This window comes from Talaromyces stipitatus, genomic scaffold, assembly GCF_000003125.1.
Source record: "Talaromyces stipitatus ATCC 10500 scf_1105507295527 genomic scaffold, whole genome shotgun sequence".
NCBI classification, from domain to species: Eukaryota; Fungi; Ascomycota; class Eurotiomycetes; order Eurotiales; family Trichocomaceae; genus Talaromyces; species Talaromyces stipitatus.
In genome coordinates, this window is record NW_002990114.1 from 330,193 (window position 1) to 355,921 (window position 25,729).

Below are 25,729 nucleotides of genomic sequence, written 5' to 3' on the forward strand. Positions count from 1 at the left end.
GACGGAAGTCCGACGTACATGTGGATAGCTATAACATCGAATGGGACTGGCACCAATTGGCACCGACACCAACTGGCACCAACACTGACTGGCACCAACTGAACAAAAACAACACAGTGGGTTCATTTGAATTTACCAGAACACTTCAGCCTTAAACTCACCGTTTCCAAAATTGAAACTCGGAAAATGCGCCAAGTTTTGAATAGGCGATATTTCATACGTCGTATCCTTATGATAAAAGCCCCGGTAATGTCATCTAATATCAGTTGGCCTCTTAAAATTGTCTTCTTCATTTGTAAATGAAAATGATCGACTCTTCCACCGGAAATTGCCTACAAGAGCCTCCACTTTACGTGAGACATGGTTTGTCAGTCTCCTATTACCCAATATCATGTTCTAATGAGGCATCAGACTGGAAACAGATTAAAAATTTCTACGAGTGGCCACTCCTGGAAAAGCTGGCAGAAAGAGGACGCATCAACCAAGCAACCTTGAAGTCCCTTTGCTGCTCCTTATCTTTGAAGCCCTGGATACTCATTATCAGATTCTACTTCTCCGCCGTCAAATCCGACAAGGCTTTGTGGTCACGGAAGAGCAGGAAAAAATTCGCTTACGGGCGTTATGCTAAAGCTTTAAGTAGACTGGAGGATTTGACAGGTAGTTACTTCCAGGTTTTTCTTAGATATACGACTGAGCTTGGTCTGTTCAGATTATCGATTTCCGCCCTCCAGAAACATAATGCTCGAAGCTACACGTCAGAACAGTGTCTCTTGCAGCCTACATTTTCAACGGTCGTTCTATTGCCAGAAAACAAAACTAGATTAAAAAACTTACTACATCAGATACAGTCCTAGAAGTTGTTAAAATTTTTCATGTTGTCCCTTCAAGTTTATTGTGTTTTCTGCCTTCTCTGATCGACCTCGGTGTGTGATCCGTTGGTGTCGGTCTTGTTCAGAAAGGATGGGTGGTCCAACGTGAAAGTACCGTAGCTAATTGTGGAATTGGTATATCAGAGCCTTACACCGCGTACTTACTTGCTTCTGTTTCCTGCATCTAATCTCGTTATTTGATCTAGATGATGAGTAATAATGTAACTTAACGTAATCTAAGGTCATCTGATGATGGGGTAGGTGGCATTTCCAAAGCCACAGCCTCGTCCTGAAACGCGTCCCGAAACATATTCTCTTTCTCTACTAAGGAAATCCTTCTTTGCGGATCCGGCATGTTAATGTAGAACGCCTCATCCTGCCTATAGCAATTTAATTGCACACTGAAGCTTTGCCGGACCAATAATTTATATCATGAACGCAAAGTTTCCACGTCAAAATTTGGGAAACTATCACAGAGATTATTCTGCATGAGTAGCATGCTTATAAATGTAGGATTTATATTGGAGGTGTCCTGGAAAGCACAAACACTATACCTTGGAGAACACCGTTGACGTCTGACAAAGCGGTTTTTTTGTCTAAGGCATTAATAGCGGACCGCCTCGTATTCGTATCAGAACCTGTTGGATTAGCTAAGCTGATTCAACCAATCAGACAGAAGAGATTTGTCAGCCAATAATAGCGAGCCACACACTGATCCACTGAATAAGGGGAAAAAGATATCTTCCACCTGGACTGTACCTAGAGACAAGAACAAGAACAACAAGGATCAAGGATTCCCACATCTTGTGCATACATAATTTGATACGTTGAGATAAACCGCTAGAGATTGTTATATACAATCCAACAGAATCCTCCAAACTGGAGCGTGGAGGATATCGTCTTACAGGTACTACGGAAAGAGGTGGGCGAAGTTTTTGGGAATGTACCGCTCATGCTTGGAGCGAAATATCGAAGGATTACTAGCAGATCTGCAGTGTCTTAGGTGCGGTGCTGGATTTCGCAGAAGCATCTCAAAGGTTTAGTAGCTGTGGGTCAAAGGGCCTACTAGAACGGGATCAAAGGCAAAGGCCAACCACAGGCCCCTAGGCGAGGCATGAAGTTCGCCCGTGAGAACCGCGACGATGACTGTAGTTAGACCTACAAGGATACTGATAGTGATAGTAATCTGCATATCGCTAGCGTAGCGAGAGGTCAGGGTAAATGAAAGCATCCATCCATCCATCCACTGTGTTGTCATGGTATTTGACTATCTTCTATGCAGCATTTTCTTTGCGAGAAAGCCATTCCTATGAACTCGCTCTGTTGCCTCATATATATTCCAATTAGGCCTCTGTCCAATCAGTCTCAACTCGAGATTTTCAAGACCTCCACGTAGCACTAAATGGCCTTTTATGTCCTCCGCTGATTCCCATATACGGGCATGTACTTTTCGTTTGTGAATACGAATTATCAGAAACGCTCTTCGGCATGGTTTGAACACCAATAAACCACCCGTACTGACTACTGGGCCAAATCGGGTAATTTCGTCCTGGTAGTGGAAAACTCGATGGCAAGGAAGACGGAAATTGCCATAAACTCTCCCAGTTTCCCTCTCATGCAATATATAATATCCTGGCTCTATTTCTCTCAAGAAGCATTTTCCAACAAAACCACAAATATGTCCAAGAACTGATTCTTTTCTCTCCCATCTGAACCTCTGCTTGTTCGCATCCCAGAGCCTTAGGAATTTTGACGACTGTACCACGACATCAGAGGCGAAACCATCGATCTGGTAAATATCTGGTCCTGTGACTGTCCAGATATTCGGACTTTGCAATTTAAATTCGAGGCAGCTTTTTGTATCACTGCAAAAGCCTCGGTCCCGGCCATTTTTCAGTATCGTCCGCTGGAATAAAAATAAGCGAGGCCCCAAACTAATCAGGGATATCGTATCTCGTTTTCTCAACAGGAGGTTCCCTGCATCCGTATTTCCGTCGCATGTCCAATGATACAATCGGTTGGTCACATGAATCCCAGATTCACCTACTTTAATGCAGAATCCGTCGCGTTGATACACAGAGCTGTCAAGAGTAATGGCGGGGACACTGGGCGTCCATATGGGTTCACTTCTGTGATCTAACTGCAAGAACCCATTCTGCACGCCGATACTGCATGCCAGGTCCCAACGCCCCTCTGGCAGCAGGGGCGGGGTTTCCTCCCCGGACGTACTTGGCACAGTCCGATTATCACTCTCTGAATAAGGCGGCGGCGGGTCATTGATGCTGTCAATGAAGGGCGAATCTACCAGGAGAAGATTAGACAACGGACAAAGTAATGAAGATACATCAAAGCACCCACGCCTGTCACCGCATATCATAGCGGGCTGACTGAAAGTAGTCGGGGATGTAGCTGATCTAGACACTTAAGCAGTGACGGCAAGGTAGATTTAATGCCCAAATGCTGGGTTACGCCGTGGAATGTTCGATGGCGGGAGTAACGGCAACGATCCAGTAGTAATTATATTAGTAGGACTCTGTAGTCCCTTAAAAAAGCTTCAATAATGCCCCACTCAACAAGGTAAAGTGAACGCTATCATTGACCCACATAGAAACCCGATCCTGACTGGTACAAACGCCAATTGGAAGTGACACCAATTGGAAGTGACACCAACTGGAAGTGACACCAACTGGAGGTGACACCAACTGGAGGTGACACTAACTGGAAGTGACACCAGCTCGAACCAATACTAACTCTATCCGAAATTTAGCCTCGACATCGACATAAAGCCCTCGAACATTTTTCATAACGTTAAGTCCAACTAATGATCCCAGATTACAGCAAGAACTACAGTAATCTAAGTACTTCCATTGTATCAAACAGATGGAGGTTTCCGCAAAATTCGATGATAAGCAATTGGAGGATGAGATTCAGCAACAATTACGAAATGAATGGAGGTATAGTCTTCGAATATGCGCGCTAATACGACGACCGAACACGCTTTTCCCGCCCGCAATCGCCGATTTCGTCAGATATTCATTCCCAGGACAGAACGAAAGTCACCTCAATGAGAGAGAAATAGGCAACATAGGAACGTCATATCAACCCCCTATATATAGCAAATTGTCGGATCGCATCCACAGAAGAATCGAAAATGTGATTGAAAGTCGGAAACATCGTGATCTAGTGTCAAGTATGCCGTGGTCATCTAATGCAACTTCACGGGCAACTAGGATACGTTTAAGCTCGTTACAACCCATGTGGAAGGAGTCTACTTCTCGAAATACAATCACAGAAAAGTACAAAAGACAGCGGTTACGAGGACAGAGATGGGATGAGGTATCCACGAAACTTTCTTATGGTTGTTTGATTTTGGCCGGTGGCCCTTTATACTCACGAGTGTATGGACCTCACAATTGCTAAATTCTGTATCATTAAAGCTTACGCGACGTAGTGAAAACTGGGCATATCCTTGGATGAAGACTGACGACCTCGTCGACTACATTTGCCATTACTATCCAGAAGCCGTGCGAATATTTAATATACTTGACCCGTTCGTTAGGTGTTTGTTGAGCGAGGAGCCTCTTCCTGAAATTGACTCGGACGACATTGCGAATAGAATTGAGGCTTTCCTAAATCGGTGATCAGTACAGGAGTTCTTTGTTAAGAAATATCGGACCTTCCTCATTGGTACTGTCGTTACCGTAATGTTCCCAAAAGTTCTTGGATCCAGGCAAAGGAAACACAGATGTGGCTGGCCATTGTGATTTATACTTTAGATATTACCATTTTATGTACTTATTTTAATCAATTTCGGCAGACTCATTGCATTGATGTCACGTTGTTGTATCTATAAAGATATCTGTGAAATTCGTTTCTCAGCTCGTAACTCTTTCAGAGCGAAGCAAACAGCAATATTCACGATTAAGGAAAACATGCTATTTATTAGCTCCTCTCAGAGAATTTTCTTCCTTTACCCTGCTCCAACGGAGTCTTGAACCATGTGTGTTGCTGAAGACCAAAGGTATACATCAATCCAAGGTACGCCAAATACCATGGATCTTGCGCAATTGCAAGAAATGGATGCTATCGTTTCATTATTAGCAGAGATGATTTTTAACATCGAGGCCTGCAGACCTACAGTCATAACTTCCTGAAACGTCACATCGGATGGTAAGAGTGTAAAGTCCTCTGCCAAGTGGAAGGACATGGTGTCCTTCTCCGAGCTTGTCGACAAGTCTAGGAGATCTGCTGCAAGATTATACACTGATTGAATATCATGGGCCGTGCCCTGGTTTTCTTCTTTCGCCAGCATGCTATTGCCAACGTCTCCTGCAGAACACAAACCCGGTCAGTGAACGAATTTCCAATCTAGGCCGATCGCCTACCTATTTTGACTTGACCATCCTCGTTCACGTAAACACAGTCCGAATCCAAGTGTCCGTGGTGAAGTCCCAACTCTTCTTGCATATAAATCAACCCTTTCAGGACCTTGAATCATTTAGCCCAAGTTGGTAAGACGTGGCAATGGACCAACCTCTTTACAGATAGTGGCGACAGCAATTCGGTCAAAAGTGACGTCGTCCATGTCCTGGAGTTCTCTCAGAGACAACCCGGACTTCTCGTAGGTGAAATAGACGGTCTCCTGGTTGATAAACACGTCCGTCAGATTAACCAAGTTAGGGTGGCACGTTTTATGCAACACCTTTCGTCGCCTATCGATATCGGGAACCACTACCCGTTTGACGAAGGCGATCGGGCGAGAGATACAGCCCATTTCGATGCCATAAAAGCCTCTTGGGCTCTTTTTACCAAAGTTGACAAACACCCGGTCCAACCGAGACGCAGGTAGACCTTCAGGAGCTGTGAGCTCTAAACAGCCCTTTTTAACGCTGCCAGGATCAGACAATTCGCAGTTTTCCAGACTTGATGTTTTGTCACAGGGAACCGTCTCCGATTTCGATCCCTTGATGTCAGTAAGTGGTACAAAAGTAGTTCTTTCGCTCATTCTGTGTATGCAGTCCGATTCTAGGCCGTAGGTATCTTGTAGGAAAATTCGGATCGTATCAGGTGAGAAAGAGAGGAAGCGAAGCTCCTTGATTATATATCACGCAAGTCGATAGATGACGCTATGCATAGTCGAGTTTCTGCTTCTGATTGTGGCCGAAGCACCGGCAGACAGATTGGTACCCCCGAACGGATCGGATTCGCCTCTAACCAAATCGTATTGTATCAAATGATGTGATCGTACCGATCGTGAATTCAGCAAATCATAGGGGAACCATTCCAATAGGTAACACGTATGCAAAATACATTCAAAAGAATACTATTCTGCGAGTATGCTACTCCACTCAATCGCTTCTATACTGTGGAACTATTTTTGATTGGCGTCTAGTAAGATCGTAAAATCCTTTGTATACTTCAATTCGAATCTGATAATTCGCTCTAAATCAACATCTCAAAGGTGCCCATAGGCTGTAATAGGTTCCGTGTAACTTTTCGATAGTTATCAAAGCCAACCATGAGCATACAGAGACAATGGTGGCTCGAAGTCAGTCGCACTTGTGTCTCTCGATGGCCTGGTAGCTGCATCACTGCTGATTCAAATGGGACGACCTAGAAGAAAGTTTAGTGAATGCAATCTGTGGCTGAGGATGACATCAGGAGATCTTACTTCATCTGCATCACCGTAAAAAGAAATGAACTGGTAGTCCTCAACCTGTTCACGGAATTCATCAAGCCTTGGAAGAAGCTGCGGATTATAAGAGCTTGGTTTTTTACGATTCCATGCCGCGGGGATGAAAGCGTTCAACCAACGTGAGGAGGATTGACGATTCAATGTATGAGGTGTCCCAAAGAACAAGATACCACGCCTTGTACATTTAACATCTGTTGCTCTGTGTCATAGCCTGTAGAATTAACTTACGTGGCGTTTTTGATCGCAGACCAATCACTTCTTTGCGTAGCATTCACCAAGGCCTAAAGCGCATCACTTTGGTCAGTAGTATTCTAATTAGGGCACAATCGTTGAACGTACTTGCTTGATAAGAAAACCTCCAAGACCGTGGCCGATAAGAATGATTGGGCTCTGCTGGTGTGGTTGTCAGTAGCCGTGTCTTTTGAGCAACAGCGCAAAGAAGCCACCTACAACATTCGTTCTGGCGGTGCTGATTTGACGTATCAAGTCATCCCCCTGGTAGATACATCCAGGGAGTCATATTCGTAAAGAAATAGCCTCGCTTTTATGTTGTTCTCACGAAGGAATACACTGAGCCAAACCTCCCCTGCCGGTTCGCACCACGAAGAGCCTGCGCATGTCCCTGTTGCGTCCGCATAGTCAAGCCCATGGACTGCAATGATACTAAGAAAAGTCAACACTTTCGAAATTAACCGAACATAAATTCATACTCAAGAACAACTTCGTCTCTAAGCTGCGAGCCGATGGCGGGATAAATTTGCACAAGAGACTAGAGCATCAAGTTAGCTAAGCAATCAACCAAGTTGTGTGACATTCATGAGCTCACCATTTTGATTTCAGGATGGCGCTAGGTAGATGAGGAATTTGTAAGTTTTAAGAAGAATCAGAATATCCACGGGCGGATGTCACATATACAGATTGGTGGATCAGTTCATCACGTGAGTATTGTCTCTTGTTGGAACTCAGAATGAGCTAAACCAATTTTGGAATAGGACAAGATTTGCGTATCAAGAAATTTCGAGAATTGGCATCACATTCCGACGCGATATTGAACATTACAAATCAACTTTACAGCCTATCTCTAGAAAGTTCGATTTGCACAAGTGTCTACTTTTGGTGATATCACTTCTATGGAATCTTGTATATAAAAACAGGTTCAATACTCCTAGATAGTGGTTTTAGAGGAGTGCCGGAAAATAGACCTAGCTCCATATACGTATTGTTTAGTGCTCGCCTTCGCTTAGTCATCGCTCTAGTAAACCAACGTTCCGACATCTCTTATCGGAACTTGCAGTGCACTAGCACAAACTCAGTTAAGCTTAATACTCAAAGATATCTTTATAGTGGAAATATTGATATTGACCTTATTCTGCCCACTCTTCTATCTACATCTTGAGGGGATTGTTGGACACTATTTATGCTTGAGAATCCCATCCACGCAATCTCAAATAGAAGATTCTCGACACAGAGCTGTAAAGTTGATTCGTAGATTCAATCTTGTGACTTCAATTCTCGAATTTTCCTTGTATCAATGTTGTAGGCTTTCCTTGATTAGGTTTAGCTTACCTAATCCTCGACATCTCTTCAGACGATAACTCGAACGACTCTCGATATTATAACACGCTTCTAGTTTTAGAAAAGCCAGCAGGATGACGTGGCAGCTAGAGAGGCGCAGCTGCTCTCTAGGTGGGTTGTGCCATGCGAGGACACATATGAAAAAAGAGGAGCCCTCATTGCTTCATTCGCCTCATACTTATTCTGCTGCTCGGCACTGGTCTCTACTAATCCTCGAAGCTATATTTACATTCATTTTTATGGTATCGACACCAGGTAACACAGCCGGATGGTTAGCATTGATTGCTGAAATCATCAGTACTCTGGAATCCATGACGTTTCAGCAATCGTCTGGCATTGAAGTGCTAGCTACTATGCTGAGCTCGGGATATATGAAATGAACTATACAACTATCTCTCAACTATTAAATTCCATATCATGCACAATAAAGGTCAAAGGAAACGGATTTATGTAAGGATAAAATGATCCATAGAGTTGTGCATAGTTTCGAGTTTTCATATGTAGTGTCGAACTCTACTACCTCGAAGCGATCTGAGTGGCCAGCGCCTCTAAAACAGTGCTTCTAGAAATCAGTCAATGAAAACAGATATCTCGTCCGTTCTTCGTATTTCGTTGACAGAAATCTGATTGCGATTGTTGTCATTCGGTCGTCGAATTTGGCGGCTACCATCTACATTGATTTTCCAAAATGGACTTAGTGCCGGTCTCACACACGACGGCGCTGTGGGAGCCCACATTTCATGCTCACTGCGAAGTTGGAAGCTCTTCGCATTTCTCGTGAAGAATAGCATCTCTATCAGAGGTATGATCGTCGGGATACAGGCGGCGATAATGACTGCATTTGACTCCGCACTGAAATATGTCAGCAACAATGTCCATGGCGATCCAATAGAAGTCATTACTTTGTCCAGATTACAAGCTCTGAGGTGCTGTCTGGACATATAGTCAGCACAGTAGAGCCTCTTGCATCTTGTTTACTCACAAGTAGAATCGGATTCGTCTGCTAATCCTGGAATATGAGTGCATTTTACAACTGCGACAACAGCAGCACTGACAAGTTAGCACGGCGTTGCGTCCATTGTTCCGGTGACTCACCAAGCGCCCAGTGCAAAGGCCACCAGAAGCAAAACCTTCCTTCTTAGGGGCAGCTGCAACCGCCACAAGATTGCGGCAGGGTAGATAGCAAGAAAGATATCGATAACAGCCGAGAGCGCTAGAGGCCGTCAGATATTTTTCGATATTTCTGGCGATAGCCTATCTACGTACCGCCTGCAAAGATCGAATAGTCGACCAGGATGCTTGGGTTCCAACAGTTTCCCACCCCCGTCCACAAAGCCTTGGTTGGATTACACTGTGCATATATGATGACGATGCAACCGCAAATCAATAAACCGCCTCCCCCGACGAATGACCAGATAAAGATTTTCCAGCGCTGCGTTGGGTTAAAGATTCGGCACAGAAGGGCGACCACTCCCAATTTTGGGATAACAAAGGACAGGATCCCAGGGGCAAATCCGGCCGTGTTCAAAAGTGCTGCCCGTTCGAACGCATGAGGTGTTAGCGAGTCAGCATGTCGACCGTCTCCGGCTCTGACGGAAGCGGTCGTAAGGCTCACGAAAAGAAGGCCAAGAAGCTGGAATTATCAGACTTGTAAGAGCAGATGTCATGAAGTGCAGTCTTACAATTGACAAGGAGATCAGATAATCGTCTAGACCCAGACTTCTCACTATTTTGGCACGCGTATACAATCTAGCGCCGACAAAGATTGTTGCTATTGATGTGGTGCTCCACATTGCAACAAGGATGACCGTCCCTCTGTCCTGTGTTGGGTCCTGTGCCATGATGTATGATTGAATTAGAACTTATCAATCATGGATGGCAGAAACATCTTGCTCAAGATATATAAAGTACACACTTGTTAGGTTCGGATTGCGTCGATCCGCTAGATCAATCGGGTCGTTCGTTGCAGCTTCGAGGCACAATTCACACGGAGATGGTATTGAGGTTGTAGAGAGTCAAAGGCTATCAATGGTACTGATTCGATGAGTTTTCGATTTAAATCGTTGTACCTCGAACCGGTGTCAGTTGGGCCCACTTTTGTGACCTGGTACGCCCTGGTACGACCGGGTATAAAAGGGAGCGATGCGAGCGTGGTGTGAGAACCGTCAACTCAGTCGATCGTAATCACTTTCGATTAGCAAGAGAAATCGTATTGCCTACTTCATCACCATGGCACAAGACCATTTTGACCACACATCCCAACTGGATGGAGTCGCAATCCAGGCTGGTGATGGGCCCAGCGTAAAATCATTGATTGGGGAGATGATATCTTATAGTGATTCTCCTGGCAATGAGCGTCACCGTCTCTCTTTGCTTCGATTGGCTCGGGCTCTTGTGCAGGCCCTAGAGACCCCTCGAGAGACAGTTCTCAGACTGTGCTGGGCGGAGGTGAGGTGCGCATCCCTAAATGAGACCAAGCGTCTAACCAATATTTCAGCCGACATTGTACGGAGCGATCATCACCGCTATCGATTGTGGTATCTTTTCGACGATGGGAAAGAACCCCGATAGCCCGATCTCCGTCATTCAACTCTCCGAAGCTACTCAGACCGATCCAGCATTACTTGGTTCGTGACCTGTCCAAAGACCGCGGGGTACCAGCCAGTTAATATTCTTTCAGGTCGAATCATGAAGCACTTAGCCGCCATGGGCGTGGTCCAGGAGCGCGCAGTGGATGTATATTTCCCCACCAGCTTGTCTTTGACGCTGGCTCTCCCCAAGTATGCGGACGGCTTTACTTGCATGTAAGTCGCTTCGCGATCTTCATCGCTTTTTCCGTATTGCGACTAATTTTGTCTAGGGCGGAAGGAGCAATGAGAGCAATCTACAAGCTTCCCGCGTATTTCCAGTCTGTCGGGTACCGCAACCCAGATGACGCGACAGCAGGACCTTTCCAGTTTGCGTATGGAACCTCCCAGCACTGGTTCTCATGGGCGTCCGATCATCCGGCGGTATGCCAGCAATTCAACAACCATATGAGCGCGTACCATCAGGGGCGCCCGAGCTGGATGGACCTCGATTTCTACCCGGTTGAAGAGGCACTCTTAACCGGAGCAAAGTCTGACTCGGATGCGGTCCTGCTGGTGGACGTTGGTGGCGGCCTTGGTCACGATCTTGCAGAGTTCCACCGCAAGCATCCATTTGCCCCGGGAAGATTGATCGTCCAAGACAAGGGCGACGTTATCCAGCCAATTTCTGGGAATCTGGGAAAGGTAGAAGCGATGGCTCATGACTTCTTTACGGAACAACCCATCAAAGGTTTGACACCAATTCGATCACTTCTACAGCTGCGGGATCTAACTGTTCCAGGTGCCAGGGCATACTACCTACATTCCGTCCTACACGATTGGCCCGACCACGAATGCCATTTGATCCTGAAGCGGATCGCAGCAGCCATGACTCCTGGATACAGCAAGTTGCTAATTAACGAGAATGTCGTCCCTGACCTCGGGGCCGACTGGCAGATCACCGGTCTGGACCTTATGCTCATGACCCTGGTTTCCGCTCGCGAGCGGAGGGAGAATGAATGGCGCCAGCTACTGGAAATGGCCGGGTTTCGGATTGTTAACATCTGGAGTCATGTCAATGGAGTAGAGAGTCTGATCGAGTGTCAACTAGCTTGAGCTAGTCAGAAACTATTGGTAAAGATATAGCAACTATTCACACGTACATTGATCACGTCGGATGGAAGTCCGAGTGCGGCGGTGTATATTCATAATTCTTGCTGAATTTCGATCCTCTATACTGTGACGAGATCCTAAATTCCCATGGCCTAACATCTGCTTGTTTTTGGTCTGTCTGGCCACGCATCCATCGGATTCGTAAGCGATAGAATCCGCCATGAACACATTCTGAACTTTCTGTATCCATTCTAGTCCAACCTAGTTACTCGCGTTGTGACTCAGAGGAATTCGTATATAATGATTGATAAACTCTATGCAATTCAGCACCGCCAAGCAGAAAGTAGAAGGTCATCATTGCACATACCGTTTCTCTGTCCACTTTCTCAGCTGCTACAAGCGATTCGTAGACATCAAGAGATGGAGCAGAGGTCTAGCCACTTTTTAGTGTAAACCTTCGTCCTGTCGACTGTGCGGAGGATCATTAGAGTTCTGGTTCGAGATATGGCTTAGCCCTTTCTAGTAATGGGGTTTCCCTTTACGGCAACGTCCGCTTATTAGATTAGACTACACGCAGATTTTAGCCCCACTGACGGTGGGTTTACGAAGCAACTACGGAATACCTGCGGAAAGACAGCGTTAAAGAAAAATGGCAAATTTTTAGATGTTGTGGGTCGGATAGTTCAATTGTCACGATCTGGATCCATAATGTGGGTATGTACAGCAGTAAAGCATGTGTGGAGGTAAGCTAGCCGCCATGCAGTCGATCCGAGCTATGACCGAAGTGTCCGGGTCCTCCAAACCCCTGTGAGAACGCCCACCGTGATGAAGATAATGCATGCGTTTAAATTTGTCCGATCGTGCCTCAGAGCACATCCTATCACCGTGGCTAGCGAACAATGATTCACTACGGTAGGCTCCCACCACTGGTCTGTTTATTCACATTAGTTTGATCTCAAGAGACCGTAACAATCCAGACGTACTGTAGATGATCCAACATAGCCACGTTACGACTGATACAAGTATTCCGCCGCCGGCCAGTGCCATGTGGTAAATTGCTCGCATTGTGATGCTGCTATTCATCATGATTCCGTTACTATAGTGCCTTGTGACCAAAGAACCAGCGTCGGACTTAAATGGAATCAACTCGGTGTGGAATTCAAAGGATGGTATCGAAATCAATAGACTCAATGGTAGTGATCCGTCTGCGACCGAATGTGTTCTCAATATATACGCCGGCGGGCTACAGCGAGCACCATTCGGTGCGAAGCAATTTATTAAGTCCCACATCGATCCATCTGATACCGATCCAACTCGTACCGATCCAACTGGCAACAGTCCGACTGCTGCCGATTCCATTTGAAATCGGCCCTACCTGTATAGTGTCATTGATTGACGTCCAGTTCCCTTCATAATTGGTGAGTGATCAATTGGATCCTTGATATATAAAGATTTGATGCAAAGTCGATTGTCTCTATAACCTTCCCAGCTCGTTGATCACGGTACCTAAAATCTCCAAGCAATAACGTCGGTGACTGTCCGTGTGAAATCTTAACTGGATCATTTCAAATGGATCTCAATACAACCCAAAACTCGGTGGAGCCCGGCCAGGTGAGACGGTGCTGAATTCTATACGCGCTTCTTACCATACTGATTTTTTACCCCCAGCTTGCTGTCCAATTGGCTGAACATCTAAAGAGCCTGATACTGTTGGATGCGGCAGAGTTCCAGAAGACGATAGCTCACGTGCAACAAATCTTGCCATTCGACATTCGAGCCCACAAAACGGAGCAGAGTATAGAAATAAAAATTGAGGATATTACTCCGGTGGACAACCGGATGTCTCTGCAAAATCTAGTACATGGTCTGTGAAAACCAATTCACCTTTTGAGCGCAGCTAATTCAAGGATAGGATTAACTGATAGCTCTGACGGCGTCCCAAAGTTAATGGACAAAGGATATGATTCGGATACGACCGAAGAGCTTCCCTACACCCCCGCGGAATTGGAGGGCGATACGTTTCTACCAACATATCCAGGAAGATACGATTTGGAAATGTTTGACGCTATTGAATGGACAAGTTGGGTGAATGATGATATTTTGTATGTCCTCGATGGAGAGCCTTAGAGATTGCGGATTATTAGAGATATCTCCTTGGATCGATAGAGGTCGTAGCAGCGAGATAAATGCGATTCATATTTATTATGACAATGAAAAGACTGCGAAATTGTACAGTATCAAAGAAATTTTCAGTACAGTAACGTAATAACATTTATACGGAAAAAGAATAAAAAATAATGATAGAACCCCTTCCATATGACTTGACTTCCCATACCCTTGATGACTGTTGCGTATGCGTGACTGCATGAACTCTAGAGCATCGTTATTCCTACTGCTGCAGCAAATGTCACAGCGGAGAATATTAACCCGATCAAGCCCAGCGTGCTAGCATCACCATTCTCGGCTGATATGTAAGAGTTGCTCGCAAGCTTATTTTTGATTCCTGTCTGCACCACAAACAGAACAACAGTCGAAATCAAGAACGGCACCATCAAGCATGTTATTCCCAGCGGGGCCATGATAGCTCTGCGCCAGAGCTCATTTGGAAACTCCCAAAAGAGTAAGATTAGTGAAAATGCTAGAAGAAGCACAATTCCAGCCATAAGTGACCGGCGGACGGTTTTTAAGATGGTCGTTACCAAAGAATCCTCGATCTCTTGAAGTTGCTGAAGTGGGTCCCCGAGAATATCATCAAAGGCACTGGGAATCATTGATGATATATTTAATGGAAGGAGGTAGCAATTCCTGGTTTCATTTTCCCACCCAAGACAAAGTTTCTCAAGTCCTAGGGACATATTTTTGGGTACCGTTGCAGCGACTTCTGACTGAATGGCAGCGGCAGCGTCCGTCGCGATGGTCCACAGCTCCGAGCGTACGGTACTCTGGGCTGCCTGGACTTCCGAGGCTGCACTCCCAACAACAGGCGGTAAGCTTGATAAAATAGGTTGAACATCAGTGAACGTGACGCTTGGGATGTCGACCAGATCTTGGCTACGGTCGTAAAGGTACTGCGTCGGCAGGAGGGTTGAAAAGTTGAACTTGACCAGATCAGCATTTATATCTACAGGCGCTTTGAAACCTACTTTGAGAAAGGAGAGCCCGGTCTCTGCCAGTCTTGAGTCTAGGAGCATCGAAAGAGCCAAAGCAAGAGATACCATTCCACCCAAGGCAAAGGTTGTCCATAAACCGCTGATCAGCCATCGATGGGCAGGTGATGAGAAGTTGGATAATAGTGCCATATTGTCTTATTATTCGAGAATGTTATTTCAGCAGGGGCCCATGTTACGTTTAAATATCTGCGGGCAATACTGTAAGCATTTACTACCTACACAACTTGGAGATAACGGAGAATGCTAGCTTTACACCATGCCAATTAGTACTTTGCGAAAGACTATAGAATAGAAGTAGTTAAGCTTTTCCCAAGCTACTCTGTGACTGGCGCCACCAGATTGAGTCAATTCTATTGACGAAATCATCACTTTGTCGAGATGCATGAGATCAGCGTGTCATCCAGACAACCGTCGTTTTCGTGATAACCACAGTGCTAGTCCAAAGCGAGGTGGGGGGCACTGTAGTGATCCGCTCAGATGGTGCATCAGAAGACATGGAATGATCCACCAGTATAGCTGAAGTACTTGGAGTTGATACAACGGGCACTGTTGCCGTAATTAAAGTCGTCGGAGCCAGGGCGATAGGCGTTGAAATCCATAATATTGAAAGAGGCGACGTGCTTGTCGTATACGATGTCGATAAAAATGAACTTGACCTAGGCGCAGGGAAACTGGATGCAGACGAAATGGATGTGGACGAGATAGATGTGGACGAGATGGATGTGGACGAGATGGATGTGGACGAGATGGATGTGGACGAGATGGATGTAGACGAAATGGATGTAGACATAGATGTAGATGTGCTTAGCGTAATCGAAGAATTTTCGCGACGTCCACAAGCACTAAGGCCCAGAATGGGACAGGGCCCAAAGTTGAATGCCAATGGCTGCCCTACAAAAAACAGCACTAGAAATACTTTCATCATTGCTACTCTAAAATTATTGAGCTGCATCTTAGTGGATCGATTCTAGTATATGCAAGGGGTGGGCAGATGTTTATATATCTACTTATACGTTAGGTGACTAAACTGAAGTTGTGCTGAAGTTGTGCTCCAACACCCATTCTCATTGCCCACTATTGATATTATGATTCGAGAACAAACAAAAAACTCGTTCCAAATGGAGTTGGCAATAGATCAAAGTATGTTTGGGGAAAGGAGTCATAATATGTAGCCTCTAGCTTAGAAGACATCCCATCGGAGTCGGAAAACTAGGGGCGATTGATGAGCTCGCCACTGAGCTAGATTGCTGTTTCGTGGATCCTGCTGCCTGGCGTAATTCCCCATAGCTCCAAATATCGTTCCTCGCATTGACGCAATCGCGAATTCGTTTCGATCAATGCTCCCCGAAGGACTGACATGGCTTCGAAGGTCTTTTCTTGAAGCTGCAGGAGTACCTGCCGTGTTTCTTGGTGCCAGGCGAGTTCAGCCTTGAGGTAGCTATTTTCATAAGCTAGCTCCTCCAATTCATCTCTCACACTCATGGACCTGCGATTTTTCGACTGTTGAAGTCGCGAGGGAAGCCGCTCAAGAGTGGACGTCGAGCCACCTGCATGGAGAATATGGTGATCAACAGGTGTTACCTCCTCTATTGGATATAGACGATGCGGCTTGGAGTGGTTCATCTTTTTGTACTAATTCAGTAAGGCTACTGAAAAAATGGGGTAAAAGAGCTATAGATATAATGAAGATTATAGGAAGAAAGTGATCAGGAAGCAGCAGAACCGAGTTTGAATTGTGTTAGAGTGTGTTGGCAATCGATGAAAAAATGTTCTCTACTTAATTATGATGATGCGTGTTCCCATACGATGACACCTCACCAGCGCGATTTGGATCGAGGGTGGTAGTGGCTTCTGAATCGGTGTCATCATCTGGGGAGTACGGGCTCTGTACATTCTGCAGCAAACACAAAGCGGCCCGCACCTGAGCTTCCTGATATCGTAGTTGATCGCGAAGCCCGTCTATCGTATACTGTTGTTTCCCATGCTCCACAAACAGTCGTTCCAACCCGAATATATCCACGTCCCTTCCCTTTGACAGTATCTGCAGCAAAGACCTGTTCATGAAACAGATGTGGATATATCGGGACTCCAGCTCTGCTTTCTCCTGATTCAGCTCCTGCCAGCTTGTCAAGAGAACTTTGTGCTGGTCTTCCAATTGGATTACGTGCATTTCGAGTTCCTGACGCGCATCTCGGATCTGCACCAGCTGAGATTGGTGCTCGGCGCAGCGCTCACGACACCGCTGAAGGTTTGCCCGAACCTTGTCCAAGCGCAGCTCCAAACGAGTAATGTACGCTGGGCTATATTCCATTGTGTCCCGGGTTACTCCAGGTTGTGTATCGTGTTGGTGTTCACTAGTCCCCTGGGAGTGGCAAAGGTAAGCTACAGAGCTCTGACTCGACGGTCAACGGGAGACTTACCGGCATTTCGATCAACCTGGTCCGTTGCAGCAGCGAATATTCTTGACCTGATTGCCAGCATACCCTAGCTGAGAACATTTAACAGCTACTGCCATTATATAGCTGGAGCCATCTTGTTTCCGAAGTGCACCACTCGGTTCTGAGTATATTCGGGCGGAGCTGTATCGGACGGATCTCACCCAGTTGGATATCGCTTCAACTGGGAGCACTTCCATTAATAGATTCTACGTGACCTCGTTGTTCAGCATTACTTCCATTTGAAGTTTATGAGGGCTTGAGTGCTTGCCTGAAATGGTATAGCAAGAAGACAACCTCACTTAGGGTCGAAGTGGGCACACTCCAGAATGTGAAGTACTAGTGGCCAATCAAGCGTTGTTAAAAAAGCCAACGAGATGAGCGATGTCACCTCACATGACCTGTTGACAGGGGTTAACCACGGTACCGGGCCGAGCCGTCGCAAATATTATCCAATTAAATGATAGCGGTTCCTGAGCCCGCAGATCCCCTTGCCAATCATGAACGGGGTCCCTCTCTAAAGTTCGAGAGCCCAAGCTGACTACATTGCGAAGTGCCCTACCTTGGTTTAAAAGCATCTGGATCCTACCTCGATCCATTCTTTTTGAGCGAGCCATTCTATTCTTTGCTTCCTCATGCCCTTTTATATGATATATGGCTATGACTTCTCATAATCAGTCCCCTTCGGACATGTTTGTTGAGTTGGATTCGGAGTGGATGCAGAAGCTGTTTGAGGGTCAAGCGGACGCGCGGTGTTTTAATGAAATTCACGAGGTCTTTCAGCAACCACTTGCCCAGTGCACAGGCAGTGGCTGGGGCACAGGAGAGATCAGGGCGGGGTTGTCTGAGCCGCCAGACGATGCGACCATTACAGAGCAAGATGAAGTGGTCGACCAGTCCCTAGTGATCCAAGCCCTAACGGAGCGGGTGGCATCGTTGGAGTCTCAAGTCAGGTAAAAACCTCTTCATACTTAGTCATTACCTTGATCTCAAACAATTTAGGACGCAGCTCGGTGTGATGATGGCAATGCTACACGAGAACACGGAAGAGACGGATGCCTGGTGCCAAAAGATCCTCGAAGCAATCAAAGTATTGTCGCAGCGGAAGGAACAACCACCGGATACGGATCCTCGTCGAAGACATGGGCCTCGAACGCGTCGAGAGACACGATTATCCCATAAACGCTGACCAACGTGTGAACGTCTGATCTGCAAATGCTTGGAAAGCGGAACGGTGCTAGGATCTGATACCAATTTATTTTGTCCGAATAAAACTTGTTTCATAATGTCTTTCGAGAGACGATCTATCGCATTGTAACACTGTCTGCTTTGTAGGCCTAAACGACACATTTGAATCGTGCCTTTTGTTTTTAGCTGGTCCGTTCACGATCTATATCGAGACAAACCTCTCCAATCGCCATTTCCCCGAAGCGGCAGGTATGAAATGATGCCGTTGGATCGATTCAAGTGTTTGCAGTAGATTCCACCGTTGGCCGCTGTGTTCATCATACGAAGAATGAGTCAGACAAAATCAAACGAACTAGCAAAGATATATTTTCACCAGTGCATAGTACTATGAAACCAACCAGGCAGTTAGTAAATTCAATTTCTTATTTATTTATAAGGGATCGTGTTTCCAGCCAACACTTAAATGTACAGCAATCGTGATAACATGGCACGGATGCAGGGCGGACGTTGGTTGGATGTAGCCGCAAGTGGCACTTCCTTTTCCATTCAGGAACACGCGGCGCTATGCCGCTTAATGGAGAAAATGCCCAATCCGGCTACGCAGTACCCTCGAGTGTGGGCCTTTCTCGGCTCCGATCGGAAAAATGAATGCTTGCAAGCGATCTTTGCCGAGAACACTTTCGTTAGGGCGGATTCCTACACGACAATTCGTCTGAGGGGAGATGCAGCGAGCTTGCACTCCAAATCCCCCATTTTCTTTGCTGATGGGGATCCATGGGATGATTCTACGGTCAGTTACTCGAAAGTCGCCAGGCGAGGAAGCATCTTTCCGATTGAGTGGAGCGGGAGCACCACTGCTGCTGAGGTTCATCGCAGCCTGTACTCTCAAGTCCTCTTCCTCTTCGCCGATGTTGTGTGTCTGTTCCTAGAGGACTGTCGCCCCGGATATGACATAACGAAACTCATCGGGAACCACGAGTCGGTTAATGGCCTCCCAGCCAAGACTCGTCCGCGTCTGATCATCATTGTGGGAGACCCTGAAAAGACTAATTGGTCCAGTGCCGTTGACTACAGCCAACATTCGGGAAATTTCTCGGAAATAAGCATATTTCCCATGACGGGTGGAGAGCGTGTTCCCGACCCGGACTATGACCGGCTCAAGGTGTTGTTGCTGATGCACTCGCAGGAAATTCAAACCCTCCGTCAAGATTACATTGGGCGAGTATCTACGACGGAATTGGAAAGGTATTTGCATTTTGCAATTAAACACCTCGCTAAGTCTAATGAACATTCGTTCGACTTCGTGCGCTCGTGCCGTGCGCCGAAGGAGATACCTCCAGACATCGGAGAAAAAGTCAACCGTGTCTACGAACTTTGTGTCGCTTCAGGACTATCCGACTTTGATAGTGCGCGATTTATTGCGTCCGCGCTGATTATGGACCATTATCGTCCTGAAATGCCCCGTAAGCTCCCATCTTCGATGTGAGCGTTAAAGAACTGACACAAGTGGTCTAGTGATGGATCCCCGGCTAGTGTACCAAACATTCTATCGCGCTGATATTTCTCATTCATTCTCCACTAATCTATCTTCGCCAATGAAATGGGTGGACTTAGTGGAAGACGCAATGCTAATTGAATTTGCTCCCCTTCGCAGCGACGCCGTAACAGCTCTAGAACTGCGGAAAAAATTTTTGATTTCCCAAAAGGGTCACTACTCTGCGGTGAAATCAAATCGCGCATGTCTGTATTGTGTGGTTCGGGCGGCGCAGCATTTCACTCCATGCGACCACCCGCTGTGTGATCTTTGCGCTCAGAAATTTGGACATCCAGCCGCAGATAAGGAACACCACTACGATGTGGATCGGTGTTTGCTGTGCTGTGCCACGATTTCGATGGCCATCGAGACATTGCCTCCCACGATGGATCCCACCGTGCTCGCGATTGACGGCGGCGGGACCCGCGGAGCAATACCTCTTGAATTCCTCATTTTAATCCAGGAGTATCTCGGCCCATGTCGATTACAAGATCTTATTGATCTGGACGTTGGAACGAGCTCAGGCGGGCTCATTGACCTCGGTTTGCACGCATTGGATTTGCCCGTCTCGGTGTGCGCAGAGATCTTCAGCCAACTGGCTCGATGCATATTCCAAAAGCGGCGTCCACCCGCTTTCCCTTGGTTGCCCCGTACGGTCATGTTGCGCTTGCGCCAGTGGTACTCATGGTGGAGACATGACAGTTGTTACGATGGCTCGATTTTTGGTGAGGTACTCCAGCACCTTTATGGAGATCAGCCTGTTTTCCGAAGTATCAGCGCTGGCCCGTCTGGAACTATCCGGTCTAGTACAAAGTTCGGAGTAGTAGCAACCAGTATTGGCACGAAGACCGAAGCTGTGATGATTGGTAACTTTAACGCGGCGGATAGCACGGCAGATGATTGCGGTAAGCCAAGTGCACTCCGTTCACCGTGTACAGCGCTAATGCTACTGCAGGCTACCGACTTATTCGACCTGGCAACATTGAGCATGAACCTAAGGTGTGCGAAGCGTACGTGAGCCCCCTTCGCGTTTACAGGAATATACTGAATCCAGCACAGAGCTTATGCAACCGCCGCGGCGCCATTGTAAGTCAATGTAGGGAGTCTTGTGGACGCTGCTGATACTTACAGTATTTTCCCCCCCATTGATCTGTCCGTGGGAACCTTCCAGGATGGGGGTCTGACAGATAATTTTGCCGGAGGGATCGCTCGCCGGACAGTTCGACTGATCTGGCCCTCCTGTCGCGAACCAGCTCGATTGCTATCGCTTGGTACGGGTAGTACGCCACCACCATCCGGAGGTAGTTTGCCCCATTTTCGAAATTCATTTCTGGATGGATTTCCCCGCCGCGCTTTCAGTGCGTGGATGAAGTGTCTGGAACCGGAAGGTAAGTGGAAAGAAATGAAGAGCCAACTCGATGAGTCCATTTCCCAGAACTTCCGCCGATTGAATGTTCCCTTGGAAGAGACCTCGTCAGCCTTGGACAACGTCGAAATGATCGATCGCTACCGAGACCTCGTCTTGCGTTACCCTGGAAGTGCCACGATGGCGAAAGATGCCGCGTTGGATCTCCTCACTGCCCGGTTCTTTTTTGAGCTTGATGCTTGCCCTTCGGTTGATCAATCACCCTTCAGGCTCTACGGTACCATCCGTTGTAAAGGGTCTGCTCGCCTTCTTGTGGCGGCAATGGAGCGGTTGGCCCCACACCCATTAGAGTTTGTCACTGATCAACATCGTCTCGGTTGGTTGGTTCCTGACCGGGATATCTGCCCTTCCTGTAACCGCTTCTGCTGGCCCGTGTCTTTACTCTGCCGCAACAGCGACCAGTTGCTTCACATCTACATCAAATCCGGCCGGGAGAAAAGATGGAACCTGAATTCATTCCCTACCACTGCGGCTAAGCTGGTGTGTCGGCAACAGCTGGATGTGCCCTTTGGGAGAATCGATCATGGGCAGCCTAGTAGACAGCCATGCGCGGCATGTGAGTGTGGCCGCCTTCCTTTTCGAGGTCGACGAAGAAGACGTAATCTGGACTCTGCGGGTCAGGAGTGGAGAAAGAAGAGGGTTCGCGTGCAGTGACCTCAAAGTGTGTGCTGGGTTCGTAAAGAGTACGCGGAGTGTTGGACCTACTTCAAACGGTCCTGTTTTACGTCATTTGAGTAATATCATTGCTTCCCCTCTACCCCTCCAGACTGATATCCTGCACTTGAAAAACCAACAGAACTACCTCGCTAGAACATAATTTATTGAATTTGAATTGCGCATTGAGATTCAATCGTATACGATGGCTGGCACCGAACCGTCCCGCGAAAGGACGAAGTATCTGAAAAGAAAACAAACCTTACTGAAGAAAATCTGGGAGCTTTCCACTTTCTGCGATGTGGAAGTGCATGTTAGGTTCATGCATGCTCTGGAGACTATCATCATCGATTCCACCGATGACGCCCACTGGCCGTCTGAAGACGAAATGGAGGTATGTTTGCTACCAACCGGATCGTGGACTTCAGTTGACACGCTCTCAGGAAACGGAAGATCGCCCTATCCATCGCTACAACCTAGAATCACTTGGACAGTACCTACGGGACAAGGAGGCCGAGGCTTTTCCACTTGAGCAGGACGAGATTCAACTTCCTGAACCACCTCGACTCCGGCGATTGTGGTGATATTTCTGATACGTTGTGACTCGGCTGATGTGAGCTCAATGACTTCTGCGGTGGTTTCTTGGCGGGGGATTTATCATATTCAGTCTTTGCACATCCTTTACTTTTCTGTCCTGTCTCCATTCACACCTTTGTCATGTCACAAACCCAGACGATATTGGTCCTGCTTGCGATGGTTTTTTCGCAGATATATCCTCAATTCCTCGGCGGTGCAACGGTTTTCCTCCTTACATTCCGAATGTGTGATATAATCTTCTGTTATTTAAATCGATACTTCGGCATCCGGTTCTGAATAAAACCTTTTTGGTGGACTTTTTATGCATACCAAATTCAATTACAGAGATGTGCGGTTCCTCCTTCACCATGGGAAAACGGTTCCTTTAACACGATTCAGGCGAGTCCTTGAGCAGTCAAATTAAACCTCCTTCGTCTTGTCGTTCTTCTGGTCTGCAGGCTCATCTTTGAAACTCATATGTTTGTCATATCACTTGGATTTGGAGACTGGGTCTTGTGCGGATGCTATTCGCTACAGTTATTGTCATTTTTTGAAGTCGATGAATTTTCCGGATGCTTGATTTACAAATGTGCCTGTGGTAGACGGCCATCTTCCGGTACCTTGGGTTAATATCGAGATCGTAATTAGTTACAACATCTTGGCCTACATCAAAGCTACCTGCGTAGACACCCAACTGATTACGCCATACTTGAAAACCGCTTAAGGAGGCCTCGTTCTACTATATGTATCAAGCCCCTGGAACCTATAATATATGTTTGCTTCTAAACGTTGATGATTTTACCTGACATACTTTTAAGAATTTCGGCCTTCATTACAACTGATGTCTTGAAACAATACCAATACATACTTGATAAGCGATACACTCAACTCTTTCGAGAAAGAATTGGAAAATACGCTCGAAGTGATTGATAGATACATTTGATATACTTCATACTAGAGATGATGTCATTGACCAGGCACTTTTCAACAGATTACTAAGATCCTCGTGATCGAGAACAATGGAGATACACTAATGCACATGCATAGAATACCAATGATTGCGCTCTACTTCTCCTTTTCGCCTTGCTGATGCTTTTCTACCTATAATTTCATGTCAGGCATCAACTGCTTGGCCAAGCTTTGCGGTAGAATATTATCTCACTTCGAAAGAACGCTAACCTCAACATTTTCCCAACTGTCTAGACTTTCCGCAGTCTGAAATATATCAGCCTCTTTATGACTGTATAAATTGCTAAACTATGATAATAGCAAACTTAGTGATAGATTCGTAGAGTTCGCTTTAGCTTGAAAAGCCCGCACAGCGTCCAAGCAGCATTCAACATCTTCCTTCCGTTTCGCCAAATATTGAAGTGTAACTTTCCGATCGATTTCTTCGAGATGCTTTTCAAGTGCAGTTGTCGTCTCAGATATGCGGCACTTTATACCTTCCATAGATTCCCCTTGTTGTTGTAATCTCACTACATCGTTCAACATCTCCAACGTCATAGATTCTGACATTGAAAGGTTTGGCTTTTTTTTTTAAAATTCGTCAATGCGCGTTTGTAGAAAACTGTCCATCTTCAAAGGCTACTATAACGATTCTATTAGCATAGTAATCGAAAGGATATGGTCGCTTACCGTTGAATCAATGGTGTCATAAATTGCGTGGAAGGCAATGTGCTATTGAATTAAAAGAGGTGTGGGTTCGCTTCTGCACATGTGCATACAAATAGCTTAGTAACCAATTGGTAAAGTCATATTCTTCTAATTGTCTGTCTCTTGTTCAAGATATCTGACACTGACGTGTAAGGGATTCCTTGTGTAGCCTTAGTCACGTGATGTTATCACGTGACGTCAACTATCCAGATCTCGACTGCACCCTCGCATCCAACAAGAGGGGTCTCAATCGCGGATCCATTCAGATTTAAATCGACCACGCACGGGCCCATAAATTGAAGTGTGATAGCGCGTTTTTGGTAAGTAATTAAACCGCGAATCATGATCTTTTTCACCCCACTTAACACGCCGCCAACCCTTCACTAGGTAGCAGTAAGCAGCGGCAAGAGGCACACTAATCCGCCATTACGGTGGACCTTCTTATGAATAAAAGCGAGTTACATCTCGAGTATTTGACTGCTAAAATTTGAATAGGCGCTAAAGCCTGTGATTCGCCGATTAAGCACTTGCAAAGAAACCCCTTGAGTTAAAATACCACAAGGCTCAACTCGTGATTTTGAGAACAACTATTAACTTACAGAAAAGCTATTAGCTAAAGATAGCAATGGGTTCATGGTAGCAAATTCGTGGCACTGCAACACTCGTGGACCATTGGACTGACCCATGTTACTTTACAGCCGGCTTTCCAACCCTTTTTCCTACGTCCCTCCCCACCCAAAACCTCCGTACGCGTAGCAAAGGCCGCGAAAATCTTTTCAGTAGCTGCCAGCGGCAAGCTAATACGACTTTCGCTATGTAGCTACCTCTCAGGAAAGCGAGTTGATCTGTGACTTGTGCCCAAATTTTAGTTTGAGTAAGTGCAGTAATATGATTGTATATCACATGTGAGTAGTAGTTGATTGAAGCTATCGTACTTGCTTCACCACCGTGCCTTGTATATGTGACGGCTGGGCATGGCTCTGCGTTCCCGTCTCAGTTCACGGATAGGGCTAGGAGCCGTGTAACCCTATCCGCGCCGTATTGGGAAGTGATATCAACATCAGACGTCAGAACTGGATAGGGAAAGGCGCCTTGCACAGAGATTTACATGAGAAGCGAGAACCAGACCTTTACTTCATTTCTTCCTTTTTCCCCTTTATGCTTAATATTACCTGTCGACAAGCAGCTCTTGTATGAGATAGTTAGCTAGAATAGCGTACTCAAACTAAGCAGATTGGCACCGTCACAGTATAGTCGTAGTCCTATACTAC

At 46.2% G+C, this 25,729-nt stretch overlaps 9 protein-coding genes across 9 annotated transcripts, besides 1 other annotated feature; 5 read left to right on the top strand and 4 right to left on the bottom strand.

Moving 5' to 3' along the window:
• Window positions 1–4,811: 4,811 nt before the first annotated feature.
• TSTA_081700 (uncharacterized protein) lies at window positions 4,812–5,643 on the bottom strand (the record flags this gene model as incomplete). Its single annotated transcript, XM_002477855.1, has 4 exons — window positions 4,812–4,952; window positions 5,008–5,198; window positions 5,255–5,357; window positions 5,404–5,643. The coding sequence occupies 4 exons, from the start codon at window positions 5,641–5,643 to the stop codon at window positions 4,812–4,814; spliced, it is 675 nt and encodes a 224-aa protein (XP_002477900.1).
• A 3,065-nt stretch (window positions 5,644–8,708) lies between these two features.
• TSTA_081710 (uncharacterized protein) lies at window positions 8,709–9,980 on the bottom strand (the record flags this gene model as incomplete). Its single annotated transcript, XM_002477856.1, has 5 exons — window positions 8,709–9,072; window positions 9,122–9,148; window positions 9,235–9,352; window positions 9,406–9,772; window positions 9,822–9,980. The coding sequence occupies 5 exons, from the start codon at window positions 9,978–9,980 to the stop codon at window positions 8,709–8,711; spliced, it is 1,035 nt and encodes a 344-aa protein (XP_002477901.1).
• A 388-nt stretch (window positions 9,981–10,368) lies between these two features.
• Window positions 10,369–11,822, top strand: TSTA_081720 (hydroxyindole O-methyltransferase, putative; the record flags this gene model as incomplete). The annotated part of the gene is made up of 4 exons (XM_002477857.1): window positions 10,369–10,587; window positions 10,637–10,766; window positions 10,820–10,943; window positions 11,000–11,822. The coding sequence occupies 4 exons, from the start codon at window positions 10,369–10,371 to the stop codon at window positions 11,820–11,822; spliced, it is 1,296 nt and encodes a 431-aa protein (XP_002477902.1).
• A 1,566-nt stretch (window positions 11,823–13,388) lies between these two features.
• TSTA_081730 (uncharacterized protein) lies at window positions 13,389–13,946 on the top strand (the record flags this gene model as incomplete). Its single annotated transcript, XM_002477858.1, has 3 exons — window positions 13,389–13,430; window positions 13,488–13,683; window positions 13,732–13,946. The coding sequence occupies 3 exons, from the start codon at window positions 13,389–13,391 to the stop codon at window positions 13,944–13,946; spliced, it is 453 nt and encodes a 150-aa protein (XP_002477903.1).
• A 655-nt stretch (window positions 13,947–14,601) lies between these two features.
• On the bottom strand, window positions 14,602–15,118 carry TSTA_081740 (uncharacterized protein; the record flags this gene model as incomplete). Its single annotated transcript, XM_002477859.1, has 2 exons — window positions 14,602–14,664; window positions 14,687–15,118. The coding sequence occupies 2 exons, from the start codon at window positions 15,116–15,118 to the stop codon at window positions 14,602–14,604; spliced, it is 495 nt and encodes a 164-aa protein (XP_002477904.1).
• A 557-nt stretch (window positions 15,119–15,675) lies between these two features.
• Window positions 15,676–15,784: a microsatellite.
• A 982-nt stretch (window positions 15,785–16,766) lies between these two features.
• TSTA_081750 (uncharacterized protein) lies at window positions 16,767–17,415 on the bottom strand (the record flags this gene model as incomplete). The annotated part of the gene is made up of 2 exons (XM_002477860.1): window positions 16,767–17,351; window positions 17,410–17,415. The coding sequence occupies 2 exons, from the start codon at window positions 17,413–17,415 to the stop codon at window positions 16,767–16,769; spliced, it is 591 nt and encodes a 196-aa protein (XP_002477905.1).
• Window positions 17,416–18,034: 619 nt separating this feature from the next.
• On the top strand, window positions 18,035–18,613 carry TSTA_081760 (uncharacterized protein; the record flags this gene model as incomplete). Its single annotated transcript, XM_002477861.1, has 2 exons — window positions 18,035–18,377; window positions 18,427–18,613. Exons 1-2 carry the CDS (start codon window positions 18,079–18,081, stop codon window positions 18,611–18,613), a joined length of 486 nt encoding a protein of 161 aa, XP_002477906.1. The 5' UTR covers window positions 18,035–18,078.
• A 483-nt stretch (window positions 18,614–19,096) lies between these two features.
• Window positions 19,097–22,226, top strand: TSTA_081770 (uncharacterized protein; the record flags this gene model as incomplete). The annotated part of the gene is made up of 4 exons (XM_002477862.1): window positions 19,097–20,075; window positions 20,128–21,051; window positions 21,102–21,156; window positions 21,278–22,226. The coding sequence occupies 4 exons, from the start codon at window positions 19,097–19,099 to the stop codon at window positions 22,224–22,226; spliced, it is 2,907 nt and encodes a 968-aa protein (XP_002477907.1).
• Window positions 22,227–22,431: 205 nt separating this feature from the next.
• Window positions 22,432–22,810, top strand: TSTA_081780 (uncharacterized protein; the record flags this gene model as incomplete). Its single annotated transcript, XM_002477863.1, has 2 exons — window positions 22,432–22,620; window positions 22,670–22,810. 2 exons carry the CDS (start codon window positions 22,432–22,434, stop codon window positions 22,808–22,810), a joined length of 330 nt encoding a protein of 109 aa, XP_002477908.1.
• Window positions 22,811–25,729: the final 2,919 nt, after the last annotated feature.